Consider the following 21912-nt stretch of genomic DNA (forward strand, 5'->3'; position numbering starts at 1 on the left):
CTGGGCTGGAAGAACCACAAGCTGGAATCAAGACTGCCAGGAGAAATATCAATAACCTCAGATATGCAGATGACACCACCCTTATGGCAGAAAGTGAAGAGGAATTAAAAAGCCTCTTGATGAGAGTGAAAGAGGAGAGTGAAAAAGTTGGCTTAAAGCTCAACATTCAGAAAACGAAGATCACGGCATCTGGTCCCATCACTTCATGGGAAATAGATGGGGAAACAGTGGAAACAGTGTCAGACTTTATTTTTTTGGGCTCCAAAATCACTGCAGATGATGACTGCAGCCATGAAATTAAAAGACACTTACTCCTTGGAAGAAAAGTTATGACCAACCTAGATAGCATATTAAAAAGCAAAGACATTACTTTGCCAACAAAGGTCCGTCTAGTCAAGGCTATGGTTTTTCCAGTGGTCATGTATGGATGTGAGAGTTGGACTGTGAAGAAAGCTGAGTGCTGAAGAATTGATGCTTTTGAACAGTGGTGTTGGAGAAGACTCTTGAGAGTCCCTTGGACTGCAAGGAGATCCAACCAGTCCATTCTGAAGGAGATCAGCCCTAGGATTTCTTGGAAGGAATGATGCTAAAGCTGAACCTCCAGTACTTTGGCCACCTCATGGGAAGAGTTGACTCATTGGAAAAGACTGATGCTGGGAGGGATTGGGGGCAAGAGGAGAAGGGGACGACAGAGGATGAGATGGCTGGATGGCATCACTGACTCGATGGACGTGAGTCTCAGTTAACTCCGGGAGTTGGTGATAGACAGGGAGGCCTGGCGTGCTGGGATTCATGGGGTCACAAAGAGTTGGGTATGACTGAGCGACTGAACTGAACTGATTATCTTTTATCTTTTTCTGCATAATTGGATTGATGAAATTTTCTGTATTCCTTCATTTTCCCCATACTTTGGAAAAGTTACATATTCTAAGTATATTTATTTGTATGAGTTTCTCTTGAATTCTTTATTTTAACATGTTTAAATTTATGTTCTTCTAACAAAACCTGAAATCAATGAGTATTCTATATCATTTTTAACAAAAAAGATCTTAGCACACTTCAGCTTCTCTCTGCATATCAATGCTTTAATAAAAAAAAATGGAAAACAAGTCTGTACTCCCTTTATGTGGCTATGAGTAGGCTATGAGTCTTTTTCAGTGTTGAGTTCCTCTAGCCAACTTCTATTCCTCTTCAAAGCTCTCTCCTTATCCACACTGTCTGAGTAGGAGCCTAAAGTTCATAAAACTACAGCTTTTTATGTTGAACTCAGCTTACAGTTCCACCCTGGATGCCTTAATGCAAGCACACATGTTCAAATAAAGAAATGATAAGTGGTAAACGACTCAACTGAGTCCTTTACACACACCCCCGCCCCCCGCCACACACACACACACTCTCATACATGCAAAGGACTTCTGCAGAAAAATCACTAGGCATACAGAAATCACCAGAGCTCCCTGGAAAGGCTCCTGGAAATGGGCAGATGATCCTTGTCTGGTAGTCCAATTAATTAATTAAATACCTGGATAGGAAGAAAACAATTCAATGAGTGTTACTGCCTATCGTAGGGCTTCTCTGGTGGCTCAGACAGTAAAGAATCTGCCTGCAATGCAGGAGACCCGGGTTTGATCCCTGGGTTGGGAAGATCCCCTGGAGAAGGGAACGGCAACCCACTCCAGTATTCTTGCCTGGAGAATTCCATGGAGAGGAGAAGCCTGGCAGGCTACAGTCCATGGGATTACAAAGAGTCAGACACAACTGAGTAACACTGCTTATCTGACCATGCTAGTCATTTAAATGCATTAGAATCTCAGTTTAATCACCTCTAAAATTCTGGCAATTCCACTAAGTAAGAAACCAAAATGTTTTCTTAAAAATAAGTTTACAAAGGGCCCTCCACATATATTGTCTTGTCTAATGTAAAGTGCTATACGAAAGTTTTCCAAAATATAATGCTGGGGTTCTCCTCACTATCAGTGAAGCATTAGTCAATCAGGGATATTTACTGAACACTCTCTGAGCTGGCCCAGAGAGTGAACATAAATTGCATTTCAAATTACAATTTAAAAATATTACTACATGACTATCTCATTTATCAGCATGCAAATTATCTTCTCTGTATACTATCAATCGTCATTTATAGATCCCGGGAGTCTTTTGGGTAGTAAGAAATCTGACTGAGGATCAGTAAATAATGGTAGGTCATTTCAGGATACACCATTTTTCTCTTAAGTTCTTGAATCTCTTATATAAAAGGAAAATGACAAAATCACTTATTGAATCTAAAATTCCTCATCTTTGAATTACCTACAACAAACTATTTTGATCTCCATATTATAGCTGAAGAAACTGAGGCTCTAAGATACTAAATCACTTTCCGAAGGTCAAACAAGTAGCAAGTGAAGGAACTGGACATAATACTTTCACTGTGATATTAGTTTAAGTAACACAGATTAGGAAGATAAATTTGATTCTCAAAGGGCAGATTCAAAGTAAGTTCAAGTCTGGGTACCTATTATAAGCCATTTCAGCATAAATGTTTACAGGCGTCTGTCTCACAAAGTACAAATGATTTGGGGGGATCACTCATGCCATTATTTCCCTACATTACTTTGAGAAATGACTGTCAAGACATGACTAGTATAAAAGTTCAGCCCTGTAACTGATTTAAAAACTTCCCCACCTTCTTGGAAGCAAATCTTTGGAGACAGTATTCTCCCTAAAATGCCTAGTTACTTGATAACCATTAAGTGTCATGAATTCACTTCACCTTCTCAAGAACATCATGACTAAACGATCTGGTCTGAAAATTCATGCAATGTGATTAGTCATGTTATAAAACCATTCCTATAAATAGTCACTTCTGATGATACATACAGTTCCTTAACATATCATTAATTATCAAACTAAGGAGAAACGCAGAGAAGCAAAGGAAAAGTACAAAATCACTGAAGAAACCTCTTGTTCCACCAAGAAAAGCCTTACAGAAATGGAACTAAAGAAAAAACTAGGAAAATTGAAGCCTCAAAGTACAGCAGGGTCCTTATTTGCACTGACAGTCATTGATGCCAACTCTGGAAGTATAAACTGAGTTACCAATATTTTATCCTAAATGTTTGAGTCCCCAAAGAGAAATGGATAGGGAGAGGTGAGATCGGTACAGCCACTGTAAAGGAAATAGGAAGGGGTCAAACTTCTAATGGTGATCATTTGTACTTTATGCCAAACTAAAATATAGAGCTACTGAAAATGATTTCAGTTCATATTAAACATCTTAAGCAATGTAACACATTAATTATCATTCACATTAAGTGCTTTTCTCTTCCTTTTTACTTTAACTTGTCAAGGCCATAATGTCTGAATCTTATTTTAAGGGCTAGAAGTGAGTGAAAGCTGCTCAATCATGTCCAACTCTCTGCAACCCCATGGACTACACAGTCCATGGAATTCTCCAGGTCAGAATACTGGAGTGGTAGCCTTTCCCTTCTCCAGGAGATCTTCCCAACCCAGGGATCAAACCCAGGTCTCCCGCATTGCAGGCGGTTTCTTTACCAGCTGAGGCACAAGGGAAGCCCCCTTGAAGGGAAGGACTAGAAAGAGTTTTTCAAATCCCCAAATTAAGACCAAATTTTCCAAATATTACAAGTCTGACACCTCAGAAGACTGTAACTTTCCATAAAACAGGTCTTATTTTCAGCAAATGCCTTCAGCAGTTACAAAATTGGAAAAGACCAGAGATGGGATCAAAGGGGAGGGTGAGCAGAAGGACTCAAGAGAGGGGAAATCTGGGAGGAGCTGAGAAGGATGCAGGAGTGGGGAAGGGTGGGGGGATGGGGGTGGTACTCAAGAGAGGACGAGAGTGGAGAGTGGAGAAACCCAAAGAGAAGGCTGGGCTAAGTGGAAAGAAGGCAGAGGGATCCAAAAGGGCAGAGCTTGGGGGAGGCACTGGCAGAGTATGGGGCGGGGGCAGCAATGAAAGAACAGGGTTGGGGGAGAGGGGAGGAGAAAGGAAAGTAAATCACTGGAGAAAACTAGCCCAAGAAATGAAAGAGGAATGGTATTCTAATGCAAAATACAGCCTCAAAGGCCTACTCACTTTCAGAAGTATCCTCCCACAAAACCTTAGAGGGAAAAAAGCAAAAAGAACCAAAAAAAAAACTGGAGACTTCTGAAGTACAGTATTCATAAAAATCTTACACAAGCATTGTGTAAAGATTTCACAAGCATTATCTAAAGATTTCAAAAAATTTGATTTTACCAGGAAAAACAGATCTGGCTAATACAACTTAATTTGTTTATTTTTAAAATACATTTCACTTTTCTCAGGGCTTTACTCCACAAAAAACAAGTCATAGAGTATATGTCTCCAAAAAATAAGTGTAATTCTTATGTTTGTAACTTTTTATTGTGGCAAAATATACATAATGTAAAATTTACCCTTTTAACCATTTTTAAGTATACAATTCAGTGGCATTAAGTATTAATACATTCACAACATTGCTCAACCATCACCACTACCTATTTAAGAACTTTTTTATCACTGCAAACAGAAACTTTGCACCAATTGAACAATAACTCCCTATTGCCCACTCCTCCAGCCCCTGGTAACCTCTATTTTACTTTCTGTCTCTATGAATTTGCCTATTTTAGGGACCTCTTTTAGTGGAATCATACAATATTTGTATGATTTACATGAACATTTGTATACCTGAAACAACCTAAATGTCTAACAACAACAGTGGAATTTTTAAGTGGCATAGTTATATAAAGACTACCTTACAGTAATAAAAATAACTAAGTGTTTTTTTAGTTAATTTAGATTTTATTACTCCTAAGTGATTTTCTGTTTTAAGCTTTATTCCTGGATTGTGCAATAACTTCACTGGGAGAAGCCTATGAAGATTGTACATATTAAATGGCAAGATAGCATTTTTGAATATTTTGTGTTATGGAAATAACTGTTTGAAAAATAAAAAACCACTTCACATTTTAGTATTTATGTGAGTTATATATATGTTATATAATTTAAAATTTTTATTTAATTAATTTTTATTGGCATATAGTTGATTAACAATGTTGTGTTAGTTTCTGTTGTATAGCAAAGTGAATCAATTATACATGATTATAGTGTATATATATCCACACTCTTTCAGATTTCTTTCCCATATAGGTCATTGCGAGCTAAGTCACTTCAGTGGTATCCAACTCTTTGCGATGCTACGGACTGTATCCTGCCAGGCTCCTCTGTCCATGGGATTTCCCAGGCAAGAATACTGGAGTGTATTGCCATGCCCTCCTCCAGGTAATCTTCCCAACCCAGGGATCAAACCTGCGAGTTATTTACCACTAGCACCACCTGGGAACCCTACACAGGTCATTAGTGAAAGTGAAAGTGAAGTTGCTCAGTCGTGTCCGACTCTGTGGGACCCCATAGACAGCAGCCCACCAGGCCCCCCGTCCCTGGGATTCTCCAGGCAAGAACACTGGAGTGGGTTGCCATTTCCTTCTCCAATGCAGGAAAGTGAAAAGTGAAAGTGAAGTCGCTCAGTCGTGTCTGACTCTTAGAGACCCCATGGACTGGAGCCTACCAGGCTCCTCCATCCATGGGATTTTCCAGGCAAGAGTACTGGAGTGGGGTGCCATTGCCTTCTCTGATACAGGTCATTACAGAGCACCAAATAGAGTTCCCTGTGCTATATAGAGAATAGGTTCTTGTTATCTTTTATATATAGTAGTGTGTGTATAAGTCAATCCCAATCTACCAATCTATCTTACCCCCAGATTACTAACTTTATCTACATTTATCAATATAAACTGATAAATATCAGATAAATCTCAAAAACAATGTTGACCTTAAAAAAGTTGCAGAAGAGTAAATACAGTAGACTGTTTTTGTAAATGTTAAAGGACATACAAAACAATATATTACAAATCAATTATGGGTCATCTATATTTGAGAGCACTTAAAAACAAGGAAAAATATTTAATAACTTCGGAAGGACAAATATCTCTGGGATGGGAAGGAAATGTGGCTGGGAAGGGGTACAAAGAAGTAGTGTTTTAGCTTTATGTTTAATTTTAGTGTAATGCTTGGTTCTTTAAAAAAAAAACAGTACCTAATGAAAATATAGCAAAAGGTTAACACTTGCTAAATCTTTGGTAGTACATGGATGATAATGTATAACAGCCTGTACTTTTTTGTTTGAAATATTTTACAACTTTAGAAAGAGTGGCTAGTTAATGTTTTAGAATGACAGAAAACAAGACAGTTCGTATGCTTTGAAAACGGGGAATGTGTTAATACAGACCAATTACAGATTTTATTCTCCCAGTCAACTTAATTGCTTCCTTTATAAAAATTTAAATTACAAATGAATACACACTCATATAATCTTTGGAAAAGATATTCAAAAAGAAAGCTAATCACCATGACTGTTATTACGGCACTTGAATCTGCTTTGATTCATATATTTTCTTAAAGTGTATCCTTTTAAAAATGTCCATATTTATTAGTTTAAAAATATATTCAACCTAACTCATACGTAAAATGAATATCCTGGTTGATAACCGCTGCTCCAGCACATAGAAACATAGATGGGCAAATCCATACATCCAACGGGGCAAAAACTCACAGCTCAGGTCCAGATCACTGGCCTTCCTGTTAGGATTCCTCTTGAGTGTATGGAAGGTAAAAGCTATACAAATGATTTTAAATAGTCAAGACTTTATAGTGTTATCAATAACATGGAATAATCAGAACTAAATCTTCTGTTGTTGGTTTAGTTAGGCTGAGTAAATTATGGACATCTCACTTTATGGAATATCAAGGTGCCATCAATAATGAAAAACATGAGGACTATAAACAACACAGAAAAAATTCCCAGAACTGTATTAAATAAAAGGAACAAAGCATTGTATAAACAGGGATTAAGGTCATGCAAAAAAAATCAATACATTTGGATAAAATAGGAGAGAAACAGAAATATCAGTTCTATCTTGGTAACAGAATTGAGGGAAATCTTTCGTCTTTAATTTCTTTTAATTCTGGTTTAATAAATTATTTAATTAGTGTTTCAGAACAGTTTATATATTATAAAAGAATTACAATTAGCTAAACTATATCCCTTTGTCACACCTATAACTCACAGAAACGTTTAGTTGTCTTTTTTATCTTTCGGATCTCTCAAGTTTCCCTACTTTAAGATCAAACTAGCAGTCAAAGCCAGAAAGAAAGGCAATGCCAAAGAATGCTCAAACTACCGCACAATTGCACTCATCTCACACGCTAGCAAAGTAATGCTCAAAATTCTCCAAGCCAGGCTTCAACATTACATGAACTGTGAACTTCAAATGTTCAAGCTAGACTTAGAAAAGGCAGAGGAACCAGAGATCAAACTGCCAACACCCGTTGGATCATTGAAAAAGCAAGAGAGTTCCAGAAAAACATCTACTTCTGCTTTATTGACTACGCCAAAGCCTTTGACTGTGTGGATCACAATAAACTGTGGAAAATTCTTAAAGAAATGGGAATACCAGACCACCTGACCTGCCTCCTGAGAAATCTGTATGCAGGTCAAGAAGTAACAGTTAGAACTGGACATGGAACAACAGACCAGTTCCAAATTGGGAAAGAAGTACATCAAGGCTGTATATTGTCACCCTGCTTATTTAACTTATACTCAGAGTACATCATGAGAAATGCTGGGCTGGAAGAAGCACAAACTGGAATCAAGATTGCTGGGAGAAATATCAATAACCTCAGATATGCAGATGACACCACCCTTATGGCAGAAAGTGAAAAAGAACGAAAGAGCCTCTTGATGAAAGTGAAAAGGGAGAGTGAAAAAGTTGGCTTAAAACTCAACGTTCAGAAAACTCAGATCATGGCATCCGGTCCCATGACTTCATGGCAAGTAGATGGGGAAACAATGGAAACAGTGAGAGACGTTGTTTTTTGAGGTTCCAAAATCATTGCAGGTGGTGATTGCAGCCATGAAATTAAAAGATGCTTACTCCTTGGAAGGAAAGTTATGACCAACCTAGACAGCATATTTAAAAGCAGACACATTACTTTGCCAAGAAAGGTCTGTCTAGTCAAAGCTACGGTTTTTCCAATAGTCACGTATGGATGTGAGAGTTGGACTACAAAGAAAGTTGAGCGCCAAAGAATTGATGCTTTTGAACTGTGGTGTTGGAGAGACTCTTGAGAGTCCCTTGGGCTGCAAGGAGATCAAACCAGTCAATCCTAAAGGAAAGCAGTCCTGAATATTCATTGGAAGGACTGATGCTGAAGCTGAAACTCCAATACTTTTGCCACTTGATGGGAAGAACTGACTCATTTGAAAAGACCCTGATGCTGGGAAAGATTGAGGGTGGGAGGAAAAGGGGACGGCAGAGGATGAGATAGATGCATGGCATCACCGACTGGATGGACATGAATTTGAATTATTTCCAAGTTCTGGGAGTTGGTGATGGACAGGGAAGCCTGGCAGCTGTAGTCCATGGGGTAGCAAAGACTTGGACACAACTGAGCAACTGAACTGAACTGATGGATTCAACCTTGCAGGGGCAAAATGAAGAGACAGTTATAGCCCTAAACATAAATAGCATTTGTTTCCCAAGAAGAAAACTATTATTTGTTAAATATTTGTGCATCTAGTACCTTGCCCAGCACTTTATATTTGTTATATGAACCTTTGGGGGGAGCCCACCACAGAGGGACAGAACCAGTTCCTATAGTAAGCTAGGGAAACCTGCATTTGTAACAAACATCTTAAATAATTCCTAAACACACATAAGTTTGAAAACCAATGATTTAAGACCAGAGTTTTCAAAGTGTGAATGACAATTCATTAGTGGGTAGTGGTCCACATTTAAATATACATATTATATATATATATATATATATATATATATACACACACACATATATATATACACACACACATATAAAATTGGAAGTTTCAGAGAATTTTCCAGAATTCCACAACACACGTCTGTTAACACCAGGCAGAAAGGGGGCATGGGGAGAGCGAGTGAAACCGCAGCAACTGTAAAAGCAGTGATAAGGGGAAAGTTCATAGCAATACAGGCATACCTCAAGAAACAAGAAAAAAGTCAAATAAATAACCTAACTCTACACCTAAAGCAACTAGAAAAGGAAGAAATGAAGAACCCCAGGGTTAGTAGAAGGAAAGAAATCTTAAAAATTAGGGCAGAAATAAATGCAAAAGAAACAAAAGAAACCATAGCAAAAATCAACAAAGTCAAAAGCTGGTTCTTTGAAAGGATAAATAAAATTGACAAACCATTAGCCAGACTTATCAAGAAAAAAAGGGAGAAAAATTATATCAATAAAATTAGAAATGAAAATGGAGAGATCACAACAGACAACACAGAAATACAAAGGATCATAAGAGACTACTATAAGCAATTTTATGCCAATAAAATGGACAACGTGGAAGAAATGGACAAATTCTTAGAAAAGTACAACTTTCCAAAACTGAATCAGCAAGAAATAGAAAATATTAACAGACCCATCACAAGCATGGAAATTGAGACTGTAATCAGAAATCTTCCAGCAAACAAAAGCCCAGGTCCAGACAGCTTCACAGCTGAATTCTACCAAAAATTTAGAGAAGAGCTAACACCTATTCTACTCAAACTCGACCAGAAAATTGCAGACGAAGGTAAATTTCCAAACTCATTCTATGAGGCCATCATCACCCTAATACCAAAACCTGACAAAGATGCCACAAAAAAAGAAAACTACAGGCCAATATCACTGATGAACATAGATGCAAAAATCCTTAACAAAATTCTAGCAATCAGAATTCAACAACATATTAAAAAGGTAATACACCATGACCAAGTGGGCTTTATCCCAGGGATACAAGGATTCTTCAATATCTGCAAATCAATCAATGTAATACACCGCATTAACAAATCGAAAAATAAAAGCCATATGAGTATCTCAATAGATGCAGACAAAGCCTTTGACAAAATTCAACATCCATTTATGATAAAATCTCTCCAGAAAGCAGGAATAGAAGGAACATACCTCAACATAATAAAAGTTATATATGACAAACCCACAGCAAATATTATCCTCAAAGGTGAAAAATTGAAAGCATTTCCCCTAAAGTCAGGAACAAGACAAGGGTGCCCACTCTCACCACTACTATCCAACATAGTTTTGGAAGTTTTGGCCACAGCAATCAGAGAAGAAAAAGAAATAAAAGGAATCCAGATTGGAAAAGAAGAAGTAAAACTCACTGTTTGCAGATGACATGATCCTCTACATAGAAAACCCTAAAGACTCCACCAGAAAATTACTAGAGCTTATCAGTGAATATAGTAAAGTGGCAGGATATAAAATCAACACACAGAAATCCCTTGAATTCCTATACACTAATAATGAGAAAATAGAAAAAGAAATTAAGGAAACAATTCCATTCACCATTGCAACGAAAAGAATAAAATATTTAGGAATATATCTACCTAAAGAAACTAAAGACCTATATATAGAAAACTATAAAACACTGGTGAAAGAAATCAAAGAGGACACTAATAGATGGAGAGATATACCCTGTTCATGGATCGGAAGAATCAATATAGTGAAAATGAGTATACTACCCAAAGCAATTTATAGATTCAATGCAATCCCTATCAAGCTACCAACAGTATTTTTCACACAGCTAGAACAAATGATTTCACAATTTGTATGGAAATACAAAAAACCTCGAATAGCCAAAGCAATCTTGAGAAAGAAGAATGGAACTAGAGGAATCAACCTGCCTGACTTCAGACTATACTACAAACCCACAGTCATCAAGACAGTATGGTACTGGCACAAAGACAGAAATATAGATCAACGGAACAAAATAGAAAGCCCAGAGATAAACCCACACATCTATGGACACCTTATCTTTGACAATGGAGGCAAGAATATACAATGGATTAAAGACAATCTCTTTAACAAGTGGCGCTGGGAAAACTGGTCAACCACTTGTAAAAGAATGAAACTAGAACACTTTCTAACACCATACACAAAAATAAACTCAAAATGGATTAAAGATCTAAACGTAAGACCAGAAACTATAAAACTCCTAGAGGAGAACATAGGCAAAACACTCTCCGACATACATCACAGCAGGATCCTCTATGACCCACCTCCCAGAATACTGGAAATAAAAGCAAAAATAAACAAACGGGACCTAATTAAACTTCAAAGCTTCTCCACAACAAAGGAAACTATAAGCAAGGTGAAAAGACAGCCTTCAGAATGGGAGAAAATAATAGCAAATGAAGCAACTGACAAACAACTCATCTCAAAAATATACAAGCAACTCCTGCAGCTCAATTCCTGAAAAATAAACAACCCAATCAAAAAATGGGCCAAAGAACTAAATAGACATTTCTCCAGAGAAGACATACAGATGGCTAACAAACACATGAAAAGATGCTCAACATCACTCATTATCAGAGAAATGCAAATCAAAACCACAATGAGGCACCATTTCATGCCAGTCAGAATCGCTGTGATCCAAAAGTCTACAAGCAATAAATGCTGGAGAGGGTGTGGAGAAAAGGGAACCCTCTTACACTGTTGGTGGGAATGCAAACTAGTACAGCCACTATGGAGAACAGTGTGGAGACTCCTTAAAAAACTGGAAATAGAACTGCCTTATGACCCAGAAATCCCACTTCTGGGCATACATACCAAGGAAACCAGAACTGAAAGAGACTCGTGTACCTCAATGTTAATCGCAGCACTGTTTATAATAGCCAGGACATGGAAGCAACCTAGATGTCCATCAGCAGATGAATGGATAAGGAAGCTGTAGTACATATACACAATGGAGTATTACTCAGCCATTAAAAAGAATACATTTGAATCAGTTCTAATGAGGTGGATGAAACTGGAGCCTATTATACAGAGTGAAGTAAGCCAGAAATAAAAACACCAATACAGTATACTAATGCATATATATGGAATTTAGAAAGATGGTAACGATAACCCTGTATGCGAGACAGCAAAAGAGACACAGATGTATAGAACAGTCTTTTGGACTCTGTGGGAGAGGGTGAGGGTGGTATTATTTGGGAGAATGGCATTGAAACATGTATAATATCTTATAAGAAACGAATCTCCAGTCAAGGTTCGATGCAGGATACAGGATGCTCTGGGCTGGTGCACTGGGATGACCCAGAGGGATGGTACACGGAGGGAGGTGGAAGAGGGGTTCAGGATTGGGAACACCTGTACACTCGTGGCTGATTCATGTTGATGTATGGCAAAACCAATACAATATTGTAAAGTAATAAATTTAAATTAAAAAATAATAATAATGAAAAAAAAAGAAACCACAGCAAAATCTCCTCAGCCCCCAGGCCACCAAGCCTATACCCTTCAGTCCCCCTGCTCCAGGTCGGCGGGAGAACAAGAAAGATAAAAGCAATCAAGAAAGAAGAGACAGCATAGCTTACATAACTTAAGCTCCACAAGTACCTGAGAGACATAATATTTAATACACTTCAACTCTGATCACCTACAGTAATAAAGGGAATTACGGCATAGGTAACTTGGCCAAAAAGCCAAAAGTTAGGCAAAACTTAAATGTTCTACGTTCGCTTTTTGTTTTCTGTGCTAATAACAAGTAGAATAGACAAATTACTCAAGCTTTACTATTTACCAGAGAGCAGAAAGAAGAAAAACAATTTAGTTAATTTATAACTGAATTCCAAGCCCTGGAAAACCAACAGTAACCATCCATTAAAGCCGCCCTATTTCTCCTCACTTACAACACACAAATACTGTATGAAGCGACCCACTAGCGAACATAGCCGGTCAGTTCCGAACACTCCAAATATTTATTAAGCCAAACAAACCACGGGATTCTGGAGAAACGAGGGTCACAACGGAACTTCTAGACGAAGGGCAAACACTCGGATAGTCAAGCAATGACAAACCCACGGAATGCCTGCGTTTCTCCATTCCAAGGCGGGAAACGCGGGGCACAGAGTCCGGCGACGTTCCTGGGAGTGGGACCAACACGTAGCTCCTGCCCTCTAGTAGCCTCACAGCAGCAGAAAAGGCGCTCCCCAATGGGGCTCCGGATCCCAAAGGCTTGCACACCACGAGAGCGGAGGTGGGGGGAACGCGATCCCACCCTACACACACATATACACTGCTGCTGCTGCTAAGTCGCTGCAGTCGTGTCCGACTCTGTGCGACCCCATAGACGGCCGCGGGCCAGGCTCTGCCATCCCTGGGATTCTCCAGGCAAGAACACTGGAGTGGGTTCCATTTCCTTCTCCAATGCATGAAAGTGAAAAGTGAAAGGGAAGTCGCTCAGTCGTGTCCGACCCTTAGCGACCCCATGGACTGCAGCCTACCAGGCTCCTCCATCCATGGGATTTTCCAGGCAAGAGTACTGGAGTGGGGTGCCATCACATACACACAAACGGTTTAAATCAGGATGTTATCACAACACGCGTCTCTAACACCGGGCAGAAAGGGGGCGTGGAGAGCGCGAGCGAAGCCGCAGCAAAATCTCAACCCCCGGGCCACCGAGCCCACCGTTCCATCCCCCTGCTCCAGATCGGCGGGAGAACAAACAGTCCGACCTAGAATTCACGCTCAGGAAAAAAGTAAAGAGGGAACTGGCTGATGCCCGTAACAAACGAAACCCCGCAAACTTACCCTGGTGGCACTTCGAAGTAAATCGTGAAGCGGCCGAGACAGCGAGAGAGGCGGGGTCGGGGCCTTCTGGGGCCGGAAAAAACCGGTCTCCGCAGTGGGCGCGTTCCCTCTGGAGCGACGCTCACTGAGACCGACGCTTAAAGGGGTAGACCTAGTTAATTAGAAAGGGCGGCTACAGACCCCAACAGGCACGGGCTCCGATTGGTTGATTCCCATGAGGGGGGTCAAAGAAGACTCCTCCATGATTGGCCAGCAAAGTCAAGCGGGAACCCGGAGGTGGGGGTTGGGGGAGTTGGGAAACAAAGTTGTTACCCAGGCAACAGAGCGACGCAGAGCTCTCCGCAGTTTATTTTCGGAGCCAAGAGAGTCACCCCAAAAGTGACACAGGTGAGGAAACCTGACCCTTAGGAGGGGAAAAGAAGGGGTCCTCAGATACTTTAGCTATCCGAGAAACTAGGGAGGCCTCTAAATACTAATGGCTCTGAGAGATACCCTGCAAACGCCACAAGTTGCAGATAGAACAGTCTTGTTCTAAATGCCCCCAGCCTTGCTAGAAGCAGGATTCAGCTTTAACAAAACTCAGTGTATTAGAATGTGAGTGATATGAGCCAGTTTTACTAGACAAGGGATGGATGCTTCTTGAATGTCAGAAGGCCAAAATGAGCCTGTGACGCCTTACCCATGTCTTTAGACACTCACACGCACTTAATGGTTGTATCGCTAATTTGAGAGTGAAAACTTTTTCCTTGTATGTAGATCTGGGTGCTCCAAGTTGGAGCAGCCAGTGTACTTTTTGTTTTATACGTATAGGCATGATTTATCTTGGACCAGCATGCTTGGTTGTGATATATTTTTAGGGGATATTTTGCTGTTCAGACTGTCCCTTGCTACGTGGACAATGCCCTTTGTGAGGGAATGTGAACGCTGTGGCCTGAGAGCTCTGACGAATGTTGGTCAGATCAGTTGAGTGAGAAGCAGTCAGACGGCACTTGGAGGTCTGGAGCGTGGTGTGTAAAAGACTACTTGTACCTACCAAACCTGCTACTCACCAAGGGCTGATTGAGATAGCATTATATTGTTGTTGAACTGGTCGCATCAAAAGGTAAAAACAGACTGTGACAAAAAATAAAATCTGAGTGAGGGTAAAGAATAGAATTTGAGCCTAGAGTTAGGGGTCATTTCTCCTAAGAGCTTTGATTCAGAATAGAGTCTATTTCCTGAAGAAATGAATAAAACAGACCTGTTGACTTGGGGAGAAAATTTAAAAGTACTAAAGGACAATGAGCCATCTCAACTTTTCAGATAAAGATGAAGTATGGGAATGGGACAGAAAGAACAAAAATTATTGGCAAGTGTATTAAGTTTGGCTAAAATAAAAAATAATGGATATAGGAAATGCTAAATCAAGCAGCTCATTTCTTGACCTTTATGTTTATGAAATATCCCAGGTACTTTCAAAAATCATCTTCCATTAAATATTTTAAAATTGTAATTAAAACTCTGTTAAGTCCCCTTAGTTACTTACGACTTAGTACACTTGACGGCAGTGAAAGTTAGAGACCTAAAATAAGAAAATTATTCTTGGTATTTTAAAAACAAAGTCAAAATGAATTAGTTTTAATAGTCAGGGAGGGACTTCCCTGGTCGTTCAGTGGTTAAGATTCCATGCTCTCACTGAAGGGGTCACCAGTTCCATCACTGGTTGGGAAGTTCCTAAAGCATGCACAAGCATGGTGCAGCCAAAAAAGAAGGAAAACAAAAATAGGGAAGCATTGAAGTGTATAGTTGTCAAAAATGGAAGGAAAAAAAAAAAAACCCAGTTAACCAGTACATTATAGTTTAACTCAGACATAGGCAGCGATGATGTTTACTTTTGTGTTTTTGGAAGAATTTTAATACAGGAATTGTTAAATAAGGCACTGTGTAAATAAAGTTGCAGAAGATATGCTAATTTTGAGGGTAAATGAATTTTTAATGTTTTCAAATCATTCAGCTGTAAACAGCACTCTACATGGGGATATGTGTTTACCTATTAAACAAGTTCCCAAATGATAATATTTGATAAGTGTTTATTACTCTAATTTTATTTGCTATATAAACTTGAATCAATAAGATATCATTTCTTTTTGAATAGTGTGTAGTTCAGAGTTTTCACCAATTTAACCTAGACTTTCCTCCAATTAGTTCAAGTCAGAGAGCCATTCCTATTGACACTGTAAAAATAAAAAGAAATAAAAGGTAAAAATAAAAAGGAAGCATGACCCCAGCCCTCTTAACTACAGTCTGACTTAATCTCAAGTTATTGATATTATTGTTTCAGTACTATGAGTCTGGAGTAATCCTATTTTATCTTGTTTAGTCCCTAAATTGGAGAAGGCAATGGTACCCCACTCCAGTACTCTTGCCTGGAAAATCCCATGGACGGAGGCGCCTGGTAAACTGCAGTCCATGGGGTCGCTAGGAGTCGGACACGACTGTGTAACTTTCAAGTAGACAACCTGAGTGACTTCACTTTCACTTTTCACTTTCATGCATTGGAGAAGGAAATGGCAACCCACTCCAGTGTTCTTGCCTGGAGAATCCCAGGGATGGGGGAGCCTGATGGGCTGCCGTCTCTGGGGTCGCACAGAGTCAGACACGACTGAAGCGACTTAGCAGCAGCAGCAGCAGTCCCTAAATGGCTCCAATATTTTGGTTAAAGAGCTTATCCTGAAGCATTTGCCCCTTTAGCTCACTGTGGCTAGTACCAAGAGAGATCCCCCCCATTACCTGTGAAGGCCCTAAGGTTTCAAGTTGATATGGGAAAAATGAAAGGTATTGTCTAGAAAACTCTGCCACTGGAACTGGCCAACAAAAGAGAGTGCTGCTATTGCTGCTTCAGCTGCTTAAGTCGCTTCAGTCGTGTCCGACTCTGTGCGACCCCATAGACGGCAGCCCACCAGGCTCTGCGTCCCTGGGATTCTCCAGGCAAGAATACTGGAGTGAGTTGCCGTTTCCTTCTCCAATGCATGAAAGTGAAAAGTGAAAGTGAAGTCGCTCAGTTGTGTCCGACTCTTCACGACCGCATGGACTGCAGCCCACTAGCCTCCTCGGTCCATGGGATTTTCCAGGCAAGAGTACTGGAGTAGGGTGCCATTGCCTTCTCTGAAAAGCGAGTGAGAGAAAACAAAAGGGGGGGAGGTCTAGAAAATTTATTTTCTATATAACCAAACTTCAAAGAAAACATTTAGCAATATATTTTTAAAATGAAATTCGTGCTTAAACTGGCCTTAAATTTATTCCTGGACTGTTTAAGTGGCATGCCAGAAAAATCACTATGCTCTCAACTACTGTAAGCAAAAGGAAGAATACATTCCAAAGTACAAAGGCAGGAGATTATAGGGTATGTTTAATTAGAAGTTCAGTTTTTAGCAGAATGCAGATTACATGTAGGAGAATAATAGGAGGCAAAGGCAGAAAATTAGGCTGGGGTTATATCCTGAAGGTCCTTGATTGCCAGGCTCAAAATGAATTTTATATGAAATTTACAAATAAAAGATAGTCCTACAAATAAATAACAGTGCATAACTCATAAAAAGGCATCTTGCTCTGATTTTTCCAATGTGATCTATTTATATCAAATGAATTACAATAAGTTTTTAATAGTTTAATGAATTATTCTTGATTTGTTAGACTTCTAAAAAAGCTAGTAGAATCTTCATTTCCATTGAACTTAGAATATAGTTTTCTAACAATTCAAATTCTTGTTTTTCTCTTTAGAGACTTTGTTCTTTGATTAATATTGCTGATTCTTTTGTTTGTTGGAATACAATATCAAGAAGCTTGTCATGGTTTATTATTTTGTGCTTATAGGTGATTGTTATAGTTGCTATGGTAAAAATTATTTTTGCTGGCATACCAACTTTATTTTGATATTTCTACTTCAATCTATCTAAGTATGAATCTATGCCATTCTATGCCAGCATGATTTGAAATTTAAGAAGTCTGATTCCTAATATACTTCAGATATAAAGAGCATTATTATAAATTATTGTGATTTGTATTACATCCCAAGGAGTGGTATTCCCTTCAAAGCAGTCACTTTGGGAGACTATCCACTTATTATAATGCTGTTGTTATTGCTCAAATTACTTTTGAAACTACTCTTTTAGAATCGCCTTAAGGCTTGTAGCTCATTCTTTTGAATATCCTCAAATATCAGATCTTCATAGTTTGAAAGTAGATGTGATATCTAGATATAGCTAGAAATCACTTGGAGACAAATCTGATGTGTAATCAAACTGAGTGATACCATAGCAACACCTGTTTTTTTGGTGATACATATGAAGCACAATTCCAAAATATTTTGAGTATTGATAGCATAATTTCCGTCAATGTATAACCTTCCAAGATGACTAGGAAATCAACTTTTGTATGAATTTAATCATGTTTTGTTCAGTATTCACCAACTGCTGACTACATGCCGGCTCTAGTTACTGAAGACACTCAGCTTCCAGGTGTAGCTTCCCATTGCCCACACTGCTCTGTCTCTCACCAAATGAGAACAAGGCCAGAGGTACTTCCCCACTGATGTGCATTTAGAATTAATCTGCTTTTCCTAAATACAGTATCCAATGTACCTAATGAACCGCAGCCTTCTTTCATAACCTCTCCTGGGACATTAGAAAGCCTCTGATGGAGTCTCTGGTTCCTCTTCTCTTTTCTAGCTGTGATGTTGAACCTTACCATATTCTGAACCTTTCTCTGGCTGCCAACTCCCACCTCAAGAACCCCACCCTGCCTCCTGTACCCCTACCTGTGGACCAGGGTCCTGCTTTACCTAAATAGACCTCGCTGTAACCATGGCTATTCAACCTTTCTGCTGAAACAGTGTTCATGTCCTGAAACTCTCGCTGCCATGTCACTGTCAAGCTGATGAGCATGCATGAATAGAAGTTCTGATTGCTATCTCAGATGCTGTATTTGGGACTTCTGAATGCCCTTCTTCTGGGTTAGCTCTACTGGTTCCAGTTTCTTCCTCTCTCACCAGCCCACCATTGATCTCTAGCAGTCTTCATCATTGTGTACCTGTGGTTCTGGCACTATGTACCAAATAATAATGATATTTTTAGAAAGCTTTTCATATTTTAGCGAACTCTTTCACCCACATTGCATAATATAGCCATCACAACAATACTGTGAGGTAGATAATGCTGGAATAATAAAGCACTTTCTGCTATATTTGTTTTTTAAAAGTCTCATTGTACAATCTCAACTCAAAATGCCACTTATATCATTGCATCTGATATCTGGATCCATTTTTCTCTTTCATTGTCTAAGGTAGAAAATGTTTCAGTAAACTTTTTGCTTTTAATGTTAAGTAAATATTTAATGAACACATAATCAGCTAGGACTTTAAAAATATAAACAGGAGCCTCTTCATTTAATTTAATGTGTCAATTATTCATTTCCATAGCAGACTACCAGACCATACTGTGAGAGAAGATTGTTTTATTGCCTCTTATTTCACCTTTTCCAATTTAATGAGTTTTCAGTGTAATGAGTTTTATCATTAAGTTATTTGACATCATTATTAGAAATGATATTCATGCCCAGCAAAATTAAAATTTTAAAGAACCAATAATAGCTAACATGTGTTGAGTACTTGCTATGTGCCAGGCACTTTTCCTGGCTCTTTTATGTGTATTAAGCTACTTAATGCTTGTAACAACCCTATGAAGTAGCACTATTATCATTCCCATTTTATAGATAAGGAAAATGAGGTATAGAGAGATTAAATGATGTGTCCAGAGTCACAGAGTAGGAAGTAAATGATAGATACATACCTAGGCAGCATGACTCCAGAGCCCTTACCCTTAACCACTGTGATATACTTGCCTCTATGCTAGATGTACAGAGTTATTTAACATTTGTTTCATACCCTTGACATCTCCAATAAGTATTCAGATCAGTTTTTCTTTTAAAAAGAAAAGTCATAATAATGGTAAAACACAAGAGTAAAACAATAGATTTGTAAACTGCCATTACATGCAGTTGATTTTGACAGGAGATTGTACCAGCACTCTTTTGAGAATCCTTTTATATTACTTTTCTGTGCACAATGGAAACATTTTAATGGATCATTTAATATAAGTGCTAAAGAAATTTTTCCTATCAATTAATTTTATGGAATAATGTTTGAAAAATATCAGCAGAAGTGTAGAAAAGATTCCTATTATATTTATGCCCAAATCACTAATAATAAGCCTAATTCTACAGTCTTTATTCAGGTTTTTCATTAGAGTCTGACACTTTCGAGATTTTTAAAAATCCTGAACTCCTACTCTAAATACAATGGTAGAGAGTATTTTGAAAGACTGATGTCTGGTTGGTAGGAGTACAGGTATTTGTGATTTTCTTATTTCTACTTTTAATGTATTATTTCCTAAAATTTCCACAATAGACATACATAGTATCACTATTATAATCAAGAGAAAACAAATATGTTTCCATGAACTTTCACTAAAATTAATGAACCAACTCACTAGAGGCCTCAAACAGCCATATAATGCGAGGCATCATCAAGGGTTGATTAAAATTTTAAATAACAGAAAGTACAGGGCTGCCTGAGGCAAAAGTGTGAAATGAGTAACTTTCCTTGAGACATTCACCCCAGCAAACATCCTTTTCAGTTCACTAAATAGAATATACAACTTAGCGTAAAAGAGACAAGGTAAAAAGGTAGTCTACATAAGTTCCTTTCTAAATAATGATGTACTTTCTACATGACACTGACATACCTTTTCTCTAGAGATAGAGTTTAAGAATGTGCAGTTTTAGTTAACTCCCCAGTGATTCTTAAGCACTCTAAAACCTGAGAACCACTAGGTAGGTGCTCAAGAAATGCTTGTTAGATTAAGCATGAAGTTTTAATAAAGCAAGCTGAATACTTCTGTCTACTTGATGCCCTGTGAGTCTGTGAGTCTCTGTGAATCAGCACAATATATATATTTGAAGGAGTTTACAAGGATTTTCAAGGAGGAATAAGAGATCATGGAGTGACCCAGGGAAAGAAGGGAGATAGGACAATTTAGAAAAATCTTCATGTCTTAAATAAAATAGAAAACTAAAAACCTCTTTCTGATTATCTTCTTCCTCAGAATATGGAATCTGAAAATGCAGAAAATGAAAATATGGAAACAGAAAATATGGACTTTGAAACAATTTCTTCCGTTTCCGCATTACAGGCTCTCTCTAAGCTACTCTATCCTGAAGAGGATGACTTTGAGTCCGGACAGGTGGTTGTATACTTACAGATGAATTAGTTCTGATCACACTAAGTCATGAAACTGTATTTGAACAACTTGTTCCAACCTTGCTGTGAGAGCAGGGCTGTGTCATCTAATATATTCACAGGAGGTTGCAGGGCTCATTATGCATGAGAGTATAACCTCTAGTACCTTTCTAGCAAACATAATTATATTTTTTCTAAACTACCTGAACACTGAATAGGAAAATAGTTCTGTAACTATGGTAGCAATAGCCACATTTCAAAATGTTTGTCATTTATATTTATGGCCAGAGAATGCTTGACAACCAATGCAAAGAGTGGTAGCTAGGATTTTTAAGCCTAGACAATATTTCTATAAAACAAATAATTTTAATTAGGCAGTATTAATTAAACCCCCAAAACCCTTAATTTTTTTGATTTGTCTACACATGAAAGCAGAACAGAAAATATTTTGAGCCAAATAATGGGACAAACTAGCTTCAGCCTATTAAAATTGGTTTCCAGCTGTATGCTCAGATAGAGCTGCAGAATCTAGTTAGCCAAATAGCATTTGGGGTCAGGAAAGGGAACCTTGGGGAGTCTTGCAGCAGCAAGATGGGCTTCATTTTGGGTAGGAGAGTTGCATGAATTGACTTTTGACTATTTCACACTCACTGCCAGTATGCTCAGAATACTCAAAATACTTCCATGTAACCCCTTGGTCTCCATTCTCCATCTCCGTGGACATTAGCAAACTTTGACTATCAGACTGCCAATGTGAAGGCACACAAAATTTCTTTGAAGGCATAAATCTCCTAGTATAGCAGAATATATCAATTTGCTTTAAATTATTTTAATGTTCTTTGTTATCATGGCCAGTTTACCATGAATAAACCATCTCCCATGAACATACATATCAACTTTCTCCTCCCCAAATTCTTTTTTCCCATAGTGTGGA

The 21912-nt window shown here is 38.5% G+C and overlaps 2 protein-coding genes across 8 annotated transcripts in view; one reads left to right on the forward strand and one right to left on the reverse strand.

Moving 5' to 3' along the window:
- Nucleotides 1-13872, reverse strand: part of NUP62CL (nucleoporin 62 C-terminal like) — a 104329-nt gene extending 90457 nt beyond the window's left edge. For 3 of the 5 annotated variants that reach the window (XR_011565354.1, XM_070784614.1, XM_070784613.1), the window contains exon 1: nucleotides 13706-13868. The gene's annotated coding sequence lies outside the window, so the exon portion shown is untranslated. Of the gene's footprint in view, nucleotides 1-1439; nucleotides 1523-13705 lie in introns of all 5 variants that reach the window. The other 2 variants (XR_011565352.1, XR_011565351.1) reach the window with 2 other exon arrangements.
- DNAAF6 (dynein axonemal assembly factor 6) overlaps nucleotides 13868-21912 on the forward strand; it is a 47995-nt gene continuing 39950 nt past the window's right edge. The window contains exons 1-2 of one of the 3 annotated variants that reach the window (XM_070784618.1): nucleotides 13868-14092; nucleotides 20845-20985. In XM_070784618.1, coding sequence (XP_070640719.1) covers nucleotides 20848-20985 — 138 coding nt within the window. In that variant the 5' untranslated portion in view covers nucleotides 13868-14092; nucleotides 20845-20847. Of the gene's footprint in view, nucleotides 14093-14675; nucleotides 14808-20844; nucleotides 20986-21912 lie in introns of those variants that run through there. The other 2 variants (XM_070784617.1, XM_070784616.1) reach the window with 2 other exon arrangements.

This window comes from Bos indicus, chromosome X, assembly GCF_029378745.1.
Source record: "Bos indicus isolate NIAB-ARS_2022 breed Sahiwal x Tharparkar chromosome X, NIAB-ARS_B.indTharparkar_mat_pri_1.0, whole genome shotgun sequence".
Classification (NCBI taxonomy): Eukaryota; Metazoa; Chordata; class Mammalia; order Artiodactyla; family Bovidae; genus Bos; species Bos indicus.